At 35.8% G+C, this 18183-nt stretch overlaps 1 protein-coding gene across 11 annotated transcripts in view; it reads left to right on the top strand.

Moving 5' to 3' along the window:
* CCDC171 (coiled-coil domain containing 171) overlaps positions 1-18183 on the top strand; it is a 316174-nt gene that overhangs the window by 119541 nt on the left and 178450 nt on the right. For all 11 annotated transcript variants that reach the window (XR_003523902.1, XM_027616885.1, XM_027616882.1 and 8 more), the window contains 5 exons: positions 1609-1715; positions 3482-3571; positions 4614-4814; positions 7638-7805; positions 9367-9555. Coding sequence is in view for 10 of the 11 variants with exons in the window: in XM_027616885.1 (XP_027472686.1) it covers positions 1609-1715; positions 3482-3571; positions 4614-4814; positions 7638-7805; positions 9367-9555 (755 nt within the window). In the remaining variant the exon portion in view is untranslated. The remainder of the gene's footprint in view (positions 1-1608; positions 1716-3481; positions 3572-4613; positions 4815-7637; positions 7806-9366; positions 9556-18183) is intronic.

Genomic DNA, 18183 nt, shown 5'->3' with positions numbered 1-18183 from the left:
TTGCCTAGCTGGGATATGTGTTGCTTCCATATTACTTCTGTTTTTTTGGTTAAATATTCTTCTGTTTAAGAAAATCTGAGGTGAACCCATACTTAAGATAGTGTTTAAATTATACCTGGATGAGTGTAATAAATTTATTAGTAACATTTTGTCCAAGATTAAAACACCAAATACCACCAATACTCTGAGATAAAATTAGTCTATCATTAACCAAAATTTTTCCTTCCTTCCTGCCTTTCTTTGTTTGTTTTTTCCTTTATTATTGCCTTCTTCCCTATCCTCCCCAAGTTCTAGCAGTTGAATACATGAAGAATGGATAAATGATCTCATGTAATTATTTTTTTACTATCTTTCCTCTTTTTTTTTTAAGATTTTATTTATTTATTTTAGAGATAGAGCGAAAGCATGTGCCAGGTGGGGGTGGGGGGAGAGTAGAGGGAGAGGGACAAGCAGACTGTGCTGAGGCTTGATCCCATGACCTAGAGATCATGACCTGAGCCGAAATCAAGAGTTGGACACCCAACTGACTGAGCCACCCAGGTGCCCCTCTTTCCTTCTCTTTTTAGACTGTAAATTCTTTGAGGACAGAGACTACACCAATCTTATTCACCTCCATGCCTTGGATTAGTACGTAGTAGGAATTCAGTAAAGTATTTGAATGAATGAGTCAATGAATAATAAAACATATATTATGAATGCCTCTTTTTGAAACCATCCTTGTTAAAAATGTGTTTCTTGTCTATTGAAATAGATTATAAAATATGCTGGGGAGAAATTATAATAGGAAAAGAGAAATATTTTTAACAGAATATTTTAACATTTGCTACTTGTTTTTTAACAGTAAAAGAGAAGTACAGTGAACAATCAATTTAAAGTGGTTTTTAAAACTAAACTTTTGATGATTTTGGATTAATCTTTTGAACTACATTTGACCATGTGACCTTGATTAGCTCAACTAACTTATGGCCCAACTAAATTAAAATAGTTTGAGGGCATAATATGGAAATACTCATATTTTTATAATAAGTATCAGTTTTAAGGGTTTTAATTGAAACATGATGTGGGCCTGTGTAGATAATAGCATTTTTATTATTTATTTCAAATTGTAACTTGAGAATTTTAAGGATTGAAGAGTATTTCCAAGCATAACAGAAAATTATGTGCTCTTGGGTTCAGAAATTATTATTTAAGCAAAATAGGCCTGACTGATCAGAAACACAAGGACCAAAGTAAGTGTATGTAACGTCCCAAAACAATGTTAGTATATCGACTGTTCATTTAATTGTTGGATAACAGGTGTGTACAAATTCTTCAGTTATGTAGGAGATGGGGGAAAAAAAGCTCACTACTAACTACAGTATGGGCCTAGGTAAGGTAGGAAGTAGCCATAAATTTGAACTTGATACCTTATGAACTTAATTTGATCACTTGTTTAGAAAGGCTATTAATACTTGGCTATACAGCAGTATACTTTGGAGAATAAGACTCTACTCAATGTTTCATAACATGTTTTCAGCTCTATCTAATTGTAATATCTCTGTTACTGTTTGCTTAGCTTTTGTCTCTTTGTGACTTTAGGATATATTTTCATGTTACCTTTTTCTTTAGGCATCCACAAGGACAAAGATAAACCTCCCAGCTTCTCTGTTGTCCTTGAGACTTTGAGGCGTACCTTGACAGATTACCAGAACAAGCTGGAAGATGCATCTAATGAGGTAAGACTTGCACTGTTTGGCTCCACACTTAGAGCCTTCAGCCTGCAGCACTGTGGTTCCGTGCTTGTTACAAAGGTCAGAAAGACTGGGAATGTTGACTTGACAGCTTCACAGATACAAAAAATAATAAATTGTCTGTCACTGTTCTTTCTTTAAGTGTGGCCTAAAGTCGTGTCTCACTTATGTTTCTGTAACTCTAAAGTCATCCTATTATTGTCAAAGTTACGAGGACTCTTGTCACTTCTTGGCCTTCAAAATTTATCTACTTTAATTTAATCAAAAAACGACACAAGTCATCTAAGTTAATATGTATTCTATTTATATGTTCACGTGTTCTTAGCAAATTAGGACTAGGTAGTGGAAATTTAGGTTTTGTCAAGATTTTAGGTTAGGATTTCTACAAATTATGGAAGTCTTAACAAAACAAGAGAGAGGTTAGTTCTCATTCTCTAAAGGACTGTTGTTAGAAGTTTTCAAAAACAAGTATCTGTTTGATGTAGCTTGGTAGTTTTTGGTTTGCTGATTAAAAAGCTCTTGCTTCTATTTTTCATCTCATTTGTATTGTTTAATGTGTGGGTTGATAATTTTCTTGGGTATTAAAATATTTTATGGATTTATGCTTTAAAAATTGAAGAGTTTGTTTAGTTGGCTCTTGTCAAACTAGAGAGTATGAAATAATTACATGAAATACAATTAGTTAGCAAAACAACCAAGAGATTGTTCAAACCAAAGACAAGCCACATAGCAAGGATTTAGTGTCTATCCTTTTGTTTATTTGTTTCTTTCAAATAATACGAGGCCACGGAATCATTATATTTCACATTTCAGAAGAGGTTTATTTTACTTTAGTTTACCACGGTCAACAAAGGAGGAAAAGTGAGTCTTCTTAATACTCTCTGTAATTGTTCAAAAGGCAAAAAGAAAGTGACCATTGAAATAATTAAATTTCTATAAAGAACAAATATTGCTAAGTCTTTCCTAGTGAGACAAGGCAACCTGTATTGTTAGTAGTTTATGAAACTCTTCTGAGGCCTAGGTCTGGAAGCTGCAGGGTAACTAGGAACATATTACCCACAGCGAATTGTTATTTGGGAGGATGAATGTCACATGATCCTTAGCACAGTTGAAAAGTCGACTCAGCAGGCTTTGGCTTAGTAATGTGCTTTGTTGTGAACCCGTGCCAGAGACAGCAGTGGGGAGACCAAGGGGGTGGCTGCAAAGAAAGCAAAAAGAGCAGTCTGACAGAAAGAAGAATGAACTGTCAAAGAAAATAAATCACAAGCGGAGCAGGACCAACTGATGACCTGCCACAAGCCTTCCCAGTAGGACTGCATGTGACCGACCCTGAAGTTGTCATATGGAGTGAGAGACCACCGAATACCCTCATGATGTATAGAAAGAACAGTCTTCTGCTCTGTGCTTTTTTTCTTTCCTTGTAGATGCCAGTGCTTTTGGCATTTTGGTCCAGTAGGATTTTAAGAATAAAGTTGTATTTGTTTACAATAAGAATGAAATCCTTTATCCAGCCATCTAGTAAAAACACAGTAGCATCACTGACATTTTAAGCTTGAATGCTTTTTCTTTTTAGCCATGTGAACTTGTGACAGAAATGACATAGTTAACCAAAAGAAAGAATTTTTCAAGACTCTTAATCGCTGTTGGAACATTGGTGTTTAAGTAATTGCCTAAAAAACATTAAAGATTAGCTTTTGAATTAGTCACCCTTGAAAAACATAAAAAAAGTAACTTACATTTTCTTTCATCAGTTAAACAGCATGAATGATGCTAAGGAAAAGGCATCGAGTGAACTTGATTCTACCAAACAGAAGATAGAATCTCACACTAAAAATATAAAGGTATTATGACTTAGAATAACTTTTTCCTTTTGTATTAAGAAACAAATATGATTATCTAGGGAATACTTTAAAATAGAGATATCTGAAAATGTATCTCCCAATTTTTTATTAAGTACATTTGGATACAATTTTGATTTTTTATTGTTGATCAAAGTAACAAGAATGTATTTTTCATTAAAAAAATAAAACTGTTGGAAATTATTTTGGTTAAAGGAAAGATGTATTTCCCAGATTTAATTTTAATACCATAGATTCAAAAAGTGATTTAAGATTTAATGCCCAGCCTCAGATACATATTCAACATATTTTATTTACATAAGCACATCAGTATTTGGAGTTAGTTTTCATCATTTTAGGGTGGAGCAATTGTTTTTAGAGCATCATGCCTAGTAATGGGCTGAGACTGCACTGGCTAAGGTCCAAGACAAGAGTTTATTTTATTTTCTGCACTGGTTTTATGTACTACATCTTTGCAAAATTATACCGAGGCAAGTCTCCGAGTTGGAAATTTTTTGTGTTGGTTCGTGTTGAGTTTGTCATGGACATACTTCAGTAGAATTTGTTAATAAGGTTGAAGAAGAAATGGTTCAGAATTTTGTGTCACACACTTGAGATTTCTATTAGTATTTGGACGTCATTGGGAAGTAAATGTTCGTATATTAAATGTAAAATATTTCATTTGAAAATGTTATTTACATGTTATGAAATTTTTTTTTGAGCTACCAAGCTATTTTTTTTTTTAAATAATGAATTGAAAGGAAAACTCCTTTTCAAAGAGCTTTTAGGAATCAGGTATCTTATGAACATTTTATGTTTCAGTGTTAAAACTTAACAGTTTTTTCTAACTTTTGAGCTAAAATGGTATAGTTAGAAAATTGATTCAATAAATTACTGTAATGTTTAGCATTGTAGCCAAATGCTTGCGCTTGTGATTCTTTTATGGTAAAGCTTTGGAGGTTTTCATTATGTATTTTGTGTTTGTATCCTCCGTCCCTTTATTGGCCGGCCTTCATGCAGTCTCTTTATTTTGCATCTCTGACAGGACCTTCAGGAAAAACTGGCCGATGTCAGTAAAGAGTTAAGTCATTTACGCACTAAATGTGCAGACAGAGAGGCTCTCATAAGCACGTTGAAAGTGGAACTACAGAATGTGCTGCACTGTTGGGAGAAAGAAAAGGCTCGAGCAGCGCAATCGGAGAGTGAACTGCAGAAGCTTGCCCAGGCTTTCCAGAAGGATACCGAGGTATTACCTGAGACAGGACGCCTGGCAGGAAAGGCCTTCACTAATCTCAGTTTTCTAAATTTACATACATCAAGTGGCTGTTTTTACTCTGATTTGTTCTGAGCCGACTCTTTTTGAAATATTCATGCCAGCCGCACAATCGGTCACTCCATTACTCTCCTGTCATCCTATTTTGGGGAGAAGTAATGGAGTTTAACCCCTCTGTCGCTTCTGTGGCTTCATCTCTCTATTTAGAACATCATATCCCAAGCACTGAGGCTCCTAAAACAGTCCTTTCAAAGTTTTCCTATTTGCTGGTGACAAAATTATTTTTTATTTCAGTAGTTTAGTAGCTGAACATGGTGGAAAGAATATGTTTTTCGTAATCAGAAAGAACTGGACTTGGCTCGTGGTACTCCTGTTTTCAAACTGTGAATATGGACAAGGCACACAGCTTAGTCTGTCCACATCTTAGTTTCTTATTTGCAAAACAGGAATAACATCTCCTTTAGCAGACAGTCTCCTTACTCTTTATAATTGTAGGATATTAACCAAAATTTAGGAGAAGACAAGTCCCACAATATTGAAACTTTATTTACATGCCCTTGAGAGTTGCCTATCCATTTTTATTTATTAATGAGTTCTTAAAATATTATGACAAAACTTTTCTATTCTGTATGAGCCTGTGTGAATGGAACTGTTATATATTCTTTTACCCATGGGATATAGAGCTGGTTTAGCTAGTGTGGAACCAGTTCATCTGAGTCGTCCTGCATATTGAGTTCATTACTCCAACAAATATGAACATGAATGCCAAGAGAGTAAAAAGGAAACATTCTTTCCACTCTTCTTACAGTCTGGGATTTAAATTGTGTCCACATGAAGGGGCTGGAATTGTTCTACACATCAGATAATGATTAAAGGAAAGGAAACTAGAAGCCTGCCTGTATTGTAAAGTCAGCATGTCTACAGCATTGTGGTTGGGTTCAACATGTGTGAATTGATTTTGGATCTTGAGATTCTCTTTTCACGCCAAATGGATGATTATCATGCATGGTTTATCACAGCCCAAGCAAAAAGGACATAATGGAGACACAATGAATTATCCTTTAGGATGAACTCGATCACTTGGCAAAATGTGGAGGGCGAAGACTTTTAGTGCCTGAATATTACATTTGGTTAGTTATATTTAATAAGATTTTTAAACATCTCAACCCAGTTGAAAATGTAAAAGACATCTTTAATTGCTTAACAAAGAAAAAGGCATAACGTATTTATGAGGATTCTTCTGATATCCTAACTCAAGTTCGTGGTTGTAACTATGTATTAAAAATTTTTGGTTTTAACTTGTTATATTTGGGAAAAGGTAAGGTAGCATATACAGAGAATTAGATACACACACACACACACACACACACACAAACACACACATATATATGAAAAATTCCCCACAATTTATAATTATACAACCTTTACATATACTATATACAGTTTTTCTTATCTAGAAGATTAGCATTTCTATTTTTTCCCTCTCAAATTTTCTTCTTTTAAAAGGGTTTCCTTTTCTTGCTGATCTATTAACAAAATTTGAAGGAGGGGCGCCTGTCTGGCTCAGTCGTTAAGTGTCTGCCTTCGGCTCAGGCCATGGTCCCAGGGTCCTGGGATCGAGTCCCACATTGGGCTCCCTGCTCGGCAGGAAGCCTGCTTCTCCCTCTCCCACTCCCCCCTGCTTGTGTTCCCTCTCTCGCTGTGTCTCTCTCTGTCAAATAAATAAATAAAATCTTTAAAAAAAAATTTGAAGGAACTTATTTTATCTACAAAAGATATCCTTTTGCAGTTTTACACTGACCTCATCTTGAGTTCCTCTCTTGGGCACTTTATAGATGGAACACCTTATAAAGAGAGCCATTTGGCATTTCAGTAAATAAACTCTTTTTGTGTGTTCAAGATGGGATCAGCTTTTTACTGAATTCTATGGGATAGTGTTTCTGGGTTGTTAAACAGTGGATGGTTTAGTTACTACAATGGCAACATAATTTTAAAAAACTTACTACATATTTCTAATTGGACAGTTTTGAAAATATGTCTTGGGCAACTGTGTCCATTTCTTTTTGCCTGTTACTTTGTAATATTTAAGCACGTCTAAATGCCCAGTGTGCCAAATACTATATGAACTTATGGGGAAAACGAATGAGCCCCTCTTCCATATCTTTCATATCACTGTCTGCTTTGCCTAAGGGGCTGGGGATAGATTTCCTATAAGTGGTAAGCAAACTGGAGTCTCTGGAGGAGGAAGAAAGCTGAGTAATTGTGTACATGTAAAGCACAGATATTGGTGTAACTTTGTCTTTAACAGAGTTGAGTAACACTGTTCTCTCTATATTGGTTTTCTGACTTAAATAACATCTGTTTTGGCGAATGTAGATATGAAATTATAGAATTACTGTCCTGACATCAGGACAAAAGTCAAAAGGGCTTAGAGACAATTAGTGCAGATACGTCATGTCAAAGCTGAGAAAGGCGATGCCTAAACAGGCACTTAGGTCCCATCCTCTGGAGGAGCAGAGCTGGGGTCAGAACCCTGGTTTTCTGGCTTCTAGACTGCAGATTTTGGTTTTGAATACCAAGTTTAAGCAATTCCAGGTTTTTATCTAATGCTTTTGAATGTAAAAAAAAAGTCACCCAAGATGACAGTGTAAAAAAAGTCACCCAAGATGACACTTGGGTATTTTAATTCCTTTCCAAGTTTTTGAAACAAATCCTTTGCCACACGTAGTATGTGTTTTACTTCTTACAGTGTTGATATACTGGAATTAATTTCTTTTTTTTTTTTTTTCCTCACAGGAGAAGCTAACCTTTCTTCATACCTTGTATCAGCACTTGATAGCAGGCTGTGTGCTCATGAAACAACCAGAAGGCATGCTGGATAAATTCTCTTGGACCGAGCTTTGTGCAGTCTTGCAGGAGAATGTTGATGCCCTGATCGCAGACCTCACCAGGGCTAATGAGAAGGTAACTGTCCTCAGGCACCAGATACCTCTATTAAATTCAGTGACATTTGTCCACATCACAGTATCATTAAGAGGGGCTGACATTCATCTTATTTCAAAAAGAATTTGGATGTTAATAATTCAATACCATTAATTATGGCTTGTCTACAACTCAGTTTGATGCCATTGCTGTGGGCATGTAAATGTGACTGAAGTCTGTATGAAGTCTCTAAGCTCCACACTCTGTGCGGGACATGCTAATACTACTAGCCAGTATTAGCCACAGGGACCTAATTAAAAGAAAATAAATTAATCTTACTGATGAAGCAATTCAAAGAACTTAGTCATTTACATTAATAAACCAACTCTTTATGTTAGCATAAAATAGAAACAAGATACAGTTATTCAAAAACATGATCTTAAAATTTTTGCCCAGGAAATAATGAGGTGTTACTTTAAAAGCACTTAAAAATTTAAAATTATGTTTTTGGTTATTTCTTGAATTATAACAAACTGTGTATTAACGGACCCCATTCAGTGCTGTAGCGTGTTCAAAGTATACATGGTAGCAGAAAACAGTGGACTTCACCAGCCTAGGAATTCAGTCTTTCAAAAAAAAAAATAAAAAACAAAAAAACAACAAGCCCACTTTTGGTTATGGAAGATTTAAATGGCTTAGCAGACCAACCTATTCCACCGTTAAAGATACTGATTCTCATCCTGGGTCTACTGAACTGGTCAGGACTGTATTATGTGGTCTGGTTTCCAGATCTTATTTGCCATGGCATTTGGTCTTGTGTGTCATGAAGAAAAAAACTGTTACCTAGGTTTTTTTTTTCCCCCCTCCAATCTGTGGAATTAATGAAACAGCATCTTGGCCCAATTTTACAGTGAGAACATTTTACCTTGGTTTGATTGGCAAACACAACCTTAGGCACTGAGAAGTAGGATTAAGGAAATGAGGGAGTAAATTGTGAGAAGCACAGATGCTGTTCATGATTGTGAATGTGTGTATAATGGGTTTGAAAATTACTGATAATTAAAATGAGTACATGTTTGAACCCTCTGAGATGGTATTATGTTTTAATAGTTTTTCATAGTTTCAAAACATCATTAATTGTCGTACACGTTACATGATGATTTTCTTTCCAGTGTTTTGAATGTGAAATAAAAAATGGTTGTGACTTTCTGTTTTATTATATATAAAATGTAGATTTATAGATCTCATTGAAATACTTCATTTCCCATTGAGATATGTGAATAGCTTGAGCTTTGGTTCTAGAAGTAAAAATATTCTTCTTAGTTTTCTCAGTAAAGTTGATTATAGAACGAGTAACTTTATTAGAAGGAGAAAAATGATTTGTGATCTAAGCACACATACATACAAATGACACCATTTTCTCCTAAAATATGATAATTTGTCCTACCAATTTCTGTTTCTTAGTTTTTTTGTTTTCATTTTAACTTAAAACTTTTATGTGAACTTAAGGAACGAAACATGGTAGATGTATGGCATTTGGAGAGGTGCTACAAAGACATATTTTGTGAGCATATCTCATTCTCTGTTGCGTATCCCCATTTAGATAAGTCACCTGGAGTATATCTGTAAAAACAAGTCTGATACGATGAGAGAACTTCAGCAGACCCAGGAAGACACCTTTAACAAAGTGGCCGAGCAGATCAAAGCCCAGGAGAGCTGCTGGCACAAACAAAAGAAGGAACTGGAGCTGCAGTACTCTGAGCTCCTGTTGGAGGTACAGAGGAGGGCACAGGTACGCTGCTTCTGCAAAGAGCTTTAGCAATAGGGTGCTCAGTCTTGTGCTATTTCGAGTGTTTTCTTTTAGTACCAATGCCAAATCAGTTTAGAACTCTTTGAGAACCACATAGAACTTGTTAGGCACACATACATGTGATCATGCAAACACACACATATGCTCACAAATGGGTGTGCGTGCGTGCTCGTGCGTGTGTGTGTGCGCACACGTGTGTGTGCCTGCATGTGTATTAAGGATTGTCTTATACTTAGGGAGGAAAGTAGATGGGTTTCTGGTTAAAACATCCTAGACTGCACTGATCAATTAAATGCTAAAATTTTATTTCCTTTATTTATTTTTAAAACAAAGGGTTAAGAGATTTGGTAAAATGTTACCCAGTTTTAGTGTAGATACTCTTTTATCCAGTTCATTCCAGTTGTAGGGGTTCGTGTGTGAACCATCATTTTAATTCATTTGGGGTTGAAATTTGTTATACCTCCTAACATTGTATAGGAAACGGAGTTATAGTTGTAGACCCCATAGCAAAATAATTGACTATAGGTTGTATCATGTCTCCTGTGTTGGATTTGATTGAGAACAGAAGTTATGAGTAGTTAACATGGCCGTATTTTTTCCTATACAAATTATTGTCATCATAATTTATACTGTTAACTGTCATCCCTGCCCAATCAGGAATAACTTAATGATAGTGTATACGTTCTTTTGGTATTGACTTTAATAATAGTTCATGTGTTCCCAAGATAAGATACTTAGGAGCCTGACTCAGTATTTAACCTCTTTATTTGGTCCATACTTATATTGGTTCATACTTATATTGGCAAGTTTAATTAAAAGAAAGAAATCATATTATTTTTGTTTGTCAATAAACAGTTTCATATTGCTTAAAATAACACCATTCTGCTTTCTCAAACATAAGGGCCCTATGTTAACTTATGCCTTCCTCTGTGAATTTGAATGAATTAATACTGTCTAAAAGTAGCCATGTGTTTGGTGTTGCATGGTGCTGTGTGATATGGTTTGCATTTTCTACTAATGAGTAAAAGACCTAAACAATTTATTACAGTTTCTTTAGAGGTAGCATTGACATACAGTGAAGGGAACAGATCTTAAGTGTACAGTTTGATGTTTTGATCAATGCAAAGACCCATGTAACCATATCCCACTTAAAACTTAAAGTATTTCATTGCCCCAGAAAGTTCTTCTGTGCCCTCTTCCAGTTTCCATTCCATAGGCAACCAGTGTTCCAATCCTATCATCATAGATTACTTTCACTTGCTCTTGAGTTTCCCCTCAATGGAATCATTCAATATGGAGTATTTGGTGGTTGGCTTATTTCACTCAAAATATTTTTTAGTACTCACCCATGTTGTTGTGTGTGTCAGTAGTTCGTTCTTTTTTATGGTCAAGTAGTATTCTATTTTATAATTACACCACAATTCTATAGATTGTGAGTGATGAATATTTCAGTTGTTTCCAGTTTTTCACTATTGTAAATAAAATTGCAACAAATATTGTAGAAGTGTTTTGTTGACATAAGGTTTTCATTTCTCTTGGTTAAGAGTTCAATTGCTAGATCACAGGATAGGTGTATGTTTGTAAAAAAAAAGTATCAAAGTTTTTTCCAAAATGGTTGTATCATTTTATATTTCCACCACCGATATATGAAAGTTTCTATTCTTCTTCATCCTCTGCAACATTTGGTATTGTCAGTCTTTAAAATTTTAGCCATTCTAGTTGTTTTAAAAAGGTATTTCAGGGGCGCCTGGGTGGCTCATTCGTTAAGCATCTGCCTTCAGCTCAGGTCATGATCCCAGGGTCCTGGGATCGAGCCCTGCATCGGGCTCCCTGCTCAGCAGGAAGCCTGCTTCTCCCTCTCTCACTCCCCCTGCTTGTGTTCCTGCTCTCGCTATTTCTCTCTTAAAAAAAAAAAATAAATAAAAAAAAAAATAAATAAAATCTTAAAAAAATAAAATAAAAAGGTATTTCCTTGTGGTTTTAATTCATATTTTCTTGGTGATTAATAATGTCTAGCAGTTTTCATGTTCTTATTGGTCATTCTTATATCTTCTTTTGTGAAATATCTCTTCAGTTATTTGCCCATTAAAAAGTTGGGATTATTTGTGTTTTTATTATTGATTTGTAAGAGTTCTTTAGATATTCTGGATATAAATAATTCTTTTGATGATCACAAGTTTTAAAATTTTGTTGAAGTCCAACCTGTAAATCTTTTTGAGTATTTATTTTTATGTGGTAAGCAATGTGTCTATACTCCAGAGTTGTGCAGATACTCTCCTATTGTTTCTGCTAGAAGTTTTATTTATGTATGTATGTATTTATTTATTTATTTGACAGAGAGAGAGAGAGAGAGAGAGAGAGAGAGAGACCTAGAGAGGGAACACAAGCAGAGGGAGTGGGAGAGGGAGAAGCAGGCTCCCCGCTGAGCAGACAGCCCGATGTGGGGCTCGATCCCAGGACCCTGGGACCATGACCTGAGCCGAAGGCAGAGGCTTAATGACTGAGCCACCCAGGTGCCCCATCTGCTAGAAGTTTTAAAGTTTTAGCTTTTATGACAAGGTCTATGATCCATCTCAAATTAATTTTTGTATTTAATGTTAGGTAGAAGCTGAGGTTCATTTTCCCCCTGTATTTATTTATTGTTCCCACATCATTGTTCACAACTTTACTTTCCTCATTGAATAGCCTTGGTCCTTTTGTGAAGACAAAACAAAACAAAAACAACTGACCATATATAAGAACCACAGGTTTGTCGGGTATACCTAAAGTTTTGCCTTTTCCAGGATGTCATATAAATGGAGTCCCACAGTATGTAGCCTTTTGGGTCTGACTTTTTTTCACTTAGCAAAATATGTTTGGAAATTATTCATGTTGTTGCATATATCAGTAGCTCATTCCTTTTTACTGCTGAGTTATATTCCATTGTATGGATGTACCACTGTTTGTTTATACTTGCTGATGGGCCTTTGAGTTCTTTTTATTTTCTAGCAATTATGACTAAAGAACCTATCGTGGATAGGTTGTTGTGTGATCATAAGTTTTCTTTTCTCTTGGGTAAATACTTAGAGGATTGTGATTTCTGGGTTATATGGTACGTACATATTTATAAGTTATATAAATGGTTATATGATAAAAACTATGAAATTGTTTTCCCCAGTGGCTGTACCATTTTGAGTTCCCACTAACAATGTAAGGGAGTTCTAATTGCTCTGCATCTGTGCCAGCATGTGGTTTCATAATTTTTTTTTCCTTTTTAGATAGTCTAGTAGGCAAGGAGTGGGTGTGGTTTTAATTTCCATTTTCCCTAATGAATAATAATATTGAATGTTTTTTTCCTATGCTTTTTGCCATCTGTATATATTCTTGGGTAAATGATCTGTTCATATCTTTTGCCCACTTTTTAATTGGATTGCTTGTTTACTTGTAGCTGAATTTTGAGAATTGTTTATATATTCTGAACAGAAGCCATTTGTCAGATAGGTGATTTGCAAATATATTCTCCCATTCACTTAAAAGTACTTTTGCAGAACAAATGTTAGAGGTCGTATTTTATTGTTGTGTGTGTATTCCTCTGGTTTTCCCAGCACCGTTTGAAGAGAATATCTTTTATCCATTAGGTGTTCTTGGCTCTCTTGTCCAATATTAGTTGACTGTATATACCGGGATTTAATTCTGGGCTCTTTATTCTGTTTCATTGGTCTATGTGTCTGTTTTTGTGCTAGTATCATACTGTTTTTATGACTATGGCTTGCTGATGTTATGATCCTATATATAGAAAACTTTAAAGAGCCAATCAAAAAACTGTTGGGATTAATCAATGATTTCAGTAAAGTGGAAGGTTAAAAGAATCAACTAACAGAAATCATGAAATATTGGAAAAAGAAGTAAAGAAAACTATCCCATTCACAAAAATCATAAAATACTTAGGAATAAATTTTACCAAAGAAGTGAAAGATCTCTACAATGAAAACTGTTAAGACTTTGCCCAAAGAAATTGAAGACACAAACAAATGGAACGACATCCCCTGTTCATGGATTAGAAGATTTTACATATTGTTAAAATGGCTGTACCACCCAAAAGCCATCTACAGATTCAATGCTTTCTCCATCAAAATACCAAAGGCATTCTTCACAGAAGTAGAAGAAACAACCCTTAAATTTGTATGGCATCACAAAAGACCATATTAGCCAAAGCAGTCCTGAGAAAAAAGAACAAAACTAGAGGTATCACACTTCTGATTTCAAACTTTCCTATCCGTGTTATGAATTCACTTTTACTGTTTTTTTCTTCTTTTTCCTTTTTAAAAATTTAATTCAATTAATTAACATATAATGTATTGTTAGTTTCAGAGGTAGAGTTCAGTGATTCATCAGTCTTATATAATACCAGTGCTCATTACATCACATGCCCTCCTTAATGTCTATCCTCCAGTTACGTTATTCCCCCACCCCCCCCTCCCCTCAGCAATCCTCAGTTTGTTTCCTATGATTAAGAGTCTCTTATGGTTTGTCTCCATCTCTGATTTCTTTGTTTTATTTTTTCCTCTCTTCCCCGATGAGCCTTTGTTTTGTTTTCTTAAATTTTTGTTTTGTTTCTTAAATTCCACATATGAGTGAGCTCATATGATGATTCTTTCTCTGATTGACTTATTTTGCTTAGCATAATACCCTCCAGTTCTATCCACATTGTTGCAAATGGCGAAATTTCATTTTTTTGATGGCTGAGTAGTAGTCCATTGTGTGTGTGTGTGTGTGTGTGTGTGTGTGTGTGTGTGTATACATACATCTTCTTTATCCATTCATCTGTCAGCGGACATCTGGGCTCTTTCCATAGTTTGGCTATTGTGGACATTGCTGCTATAAACATTGGGGTGCAGGTGCCCCTTCAGATCACTACATTTGTATCTTTGGAGTACATATCTAGTAGTGCAGTTGCTGGGCTGTAGGGTATCTCTGTATTCAACATTTTAAGGAACCTCCATACTGTTTTCCAGAGTGGTTGCACCAGCTTGCATTCTCACCAATGGTGTTAAGAGGGTTCCCCTTTCTCTGCATCCTCACCAACATCTGTCGTTTCCTGAGTTGTTAATTTTAGCCATTCTGATTGGTGTGAGGTGGTATCTCATTGTGGTTTTGATTTGGATTTCCCTGATGCCAAGTAGTGTTGAGCATTTTTTCATGTGTCTGTTGGCCATTTGTATGTCTTCCTTAGAGAAATGTCTATTCATGTCTTCTGCCAGTTTCTTGACTGGATTATTTATTCTTTGGGTATTGAGTTTGATAAGTTCTTGATAGATTTTGGATACTAGCCCTTTATCTGATTAGACATTTGCAAGTATCTTCTCCCATTCTGTCAGTTGTCTTTTAGTCGACTGTTTCCTTTGCTGAGCAAAAGCTTTTTACCTTGATGAGGTCCCAATCGTTCATTTTTGCCTCTGTTTCCCTTGCCTTTGGAGATGTGTCTAGCCAGAAGTTGCTGTGGCCAAGGTCGAAGAGGTTGCTGCCTGTGTTCTCCTCTAGGATTTTGATGGATTCCTGTCTCACATTTAGGTCTTTCATCCATTTTGAGTCTATTTTAGTGTATGGTGTAAGGAAACGGTCCAGTTTCACTCTTCTGCATGTGGCTGTCCAATTTTCTCAACACCATTTGTTGAGGAGACTGTCTTTTTTCCATTGGACATTCTTTCCTGCTTTGTCGAAGATGAGTTGACCATAGAGTTGAGGGTCCATTTCTGGGCTCTCTATTCTGTTCCATTGATCTATGTGTCTGTTTTTGTGCCAGTACCATACTGTCTTGATGATGACAGCTTTGTAATAGAGCTTAAAGTCTGGAATTGTGATGCCACCAGCTTTGGTTTTCTTTTTCAACATTCCTCTGGCTATTCAGGGTCTTTTCTGGTTCCATACAAATTTTAGGATTATTTATTCCAGCTCTGTGAAAAGAGTTGATGGTATTTTGATAGGATTGCATTGAATCTGTAGATTGCTCTAGGTAGCATAGATATTTTCACAATATTTTTTCTTCCAATCCATGAACATGTGTCTTCCTTAATTTCTTTCATGAGTGTTCTATAGGTTTCTGAGTACCGATCCTCTCCCTCTTTGGTTAGGTTTATTCCTAGCTATCTTATGGTTTTTGTTGCAATTATAAATGGGATTGACTCCTTAATTTCTCTTTCTTCTGTCTCATTGTTAGTGTATAGAAATGCAACTGATCTCTGTGCATTGATTTTATATCCTGTCACTTTGCTGAATTCTTGTATGAGTTCTCACATTTTGGGGTAGAGTCTTTTGGGTTTTCCACATAGAGTATCATGTCATCTGGGAAGGGTAAGAGTTTGATTTCTTTTTTGCTGATGTGGATGCCTTTTATTTCTTTTTGTTGTCTTATTGCTGAGGCTAGAACTTCTAGTGCTCTGTTGAACAACAGTGGTGAAAGTGGACATCCCTGCCGTGTTCCTGATCTTAGGGAAAACCTCTCAGTTTTTCCCCATTGAGAATGATACTCGCTGTGGACTTTTTGTAGATGGCTTTTGTGATATTGAGGTATGTTCCTTCTGTCCCTACACTGTGAAGAGTTTTAATCAAGAAAGGATGCTGTACTTTGTCAAATGCTTTTTCTGCATCTACTGAGAGGATCATATGGTTTTTATCCTTCTATTAATATAGGGTATCACATTATTTGATTTGTGGATGTTGAACCACCCTTGCAGCCCAGCAATAAATCCCGCTTGGTCATGGTAAATAATCCTATTAATGTACTGTTGGATCCTATTGGCTAGTTTCTTGAGAATTTTTGCATTCATGTTCATCAGGGATACTGGTGTGTAATTCTCCTTTTTGATGGGGTTTTTGTCTGATTTTGGGATCAAGGTAATGCTGGCCTCATAGAAAGAATTTGGAAGTTTTGCTTCCATTTCTATTTTTTGAAACAGCTTCAGTAGAATAGGTATTAGTTCTTTTTTAAATGTTTGGTGGAATTTCCCTGGGAAGCCATCCAGCCCTGGACTCTTGTGTGTTGGGATATTTTTTTTTTTAAGATTTTATTTATTTATTTGAGAGCGAGAGAGAGAGTGAGAGAGAGCATGAGCAGGGTGAAGGGCAGAGGGAGAAGCAGACTCCCTGCTGAGCAGAGAGCCCAATGTGGGATTCGATCCCAAGACTCCGGGATTATGACCTGAGCTGAAGGCAGACACTTAACCAACTGAGCCACCCAGGCGTCCCTGTTGGGAGATTTTTGATTACTGCTTCAATTTCCTTGCTAGTTATCAGTCTGTTCGTGTTTTTTATTTCTTCCTGTTTCAGCTTTGGTAGTTTATACATCTCTAGGAATGCATCCATTTCTTCCAGATTGCCTAATTTGTTGGCATATAGTTGCTCATAATATGTTCTTATAATTGTATTTCTTCAGTGTTGTTGTGATCTCTCCTCTTTCATTTCATGATTTTATTTATTTAGGTCCTTTCTCTTTTCTTTTTGGTAAGACTGGCTAGGGGTTTGTTGATCTTATTAATTCTTTTCCTAGTTTTGTTGATCTGTTCTACTGTTCTTTTCTATGGTTTCTGCTCTAATCTTTATTAATTCTCTTCTCGTGCTGGGTTTAGGCTTTATTTACTGTTCTTTCTCCAGCTCCTTTAGGTGTAAGGTTAGGTTGTGTATTTGAGACCTTTCTTATTTCTCGAGAAAGGCTTGTATTGCTATATACTTCACCCTTAGGACTGCCTTTGCTGCATCTCAAAGGTTTTGAACAGTTGTGTTTTCATTTTCATTTGTTTCCATGAATTTTTAAAATTCTTTAATTTCTTGGTTGACCCATTCATTCTTTAGTAGGATGCTTTTTAGTCTCCATGTATTTGAGTTCTTTCCAAATTTCTTCTTGTGATTGAGTTGCCGTTTAAAAGCATTGGGAATAATCCCAGTCTTTTGGTATTGGTTGAGACCTGATTTGTGACCCAATATGTGATCTATTCTGGAGAATGTTCCATGTGCACTGGAGAAGAATGTGTATTCTGTTGCTTCAGGATGGAATGCTCTGAATTTATCTGTGAAGTCCATCTGGTCCAGTGTGTCATTCAAAGCCCTTGTTTCCTTGTTGATCTGTCCATTGCAGTGTGTGGGGTAAGTCTTCCACTATTATTGTATTATTATCAATGTGTTTGATTTTGTTATTAACTGGCTTATATAATTGGCTGCTCCCATGTTAGGGGGATAAATATATACAATTGTTAGATCTTCTTGTTGGATAGACCCTTTAATTATGATATTGTGTCCTTCCTCATCTTTTATTACAGTCTTCAGTTTAAAATCTAATTTGTCTGATATAAGGATTGCTATCCCAGCTTTCTTTTGATGTCCATTAGCATGATAATGCTAATGTATTGATGACAGTGTATTGATGGGACTTGCTTTTTTATCTAATCTGATACCCTGTGTCTTTTGATTGGGGCATGTAGCCCATTTACATTCAGAATAACTATTGAAAGATATGAATTTAGTGCCATTGTATTGCCTGTAAAGTCACTGTTTCTGTATATTGTCTCCATTCCTTTCTGGTCTATGTTACTTTAAGTGAAGAGAGACCCCAAAAGTAAGTATTTCTTGCAGGGTTCA

This window comes from Zalophus californianus, chromosome 13, assembly GCF_009762305.2.
Source record: "Zalophus californianus isolate mZalCal1 chromosome 13, mZalCal1.pri.v2, whole genome shotgun sequence".
NCBI classification, from domain to species: Eukaryota; Metazoa; Chordata; class Mammalia; order Carnivora; family Otariidae; genus Zalophus; species Zalophus californianus.
The sequence above is the reverse complement of the archived record's forward strand: the minus strand, read 5'-3'. Positions and strand labels throughout refer to the sequence as shown.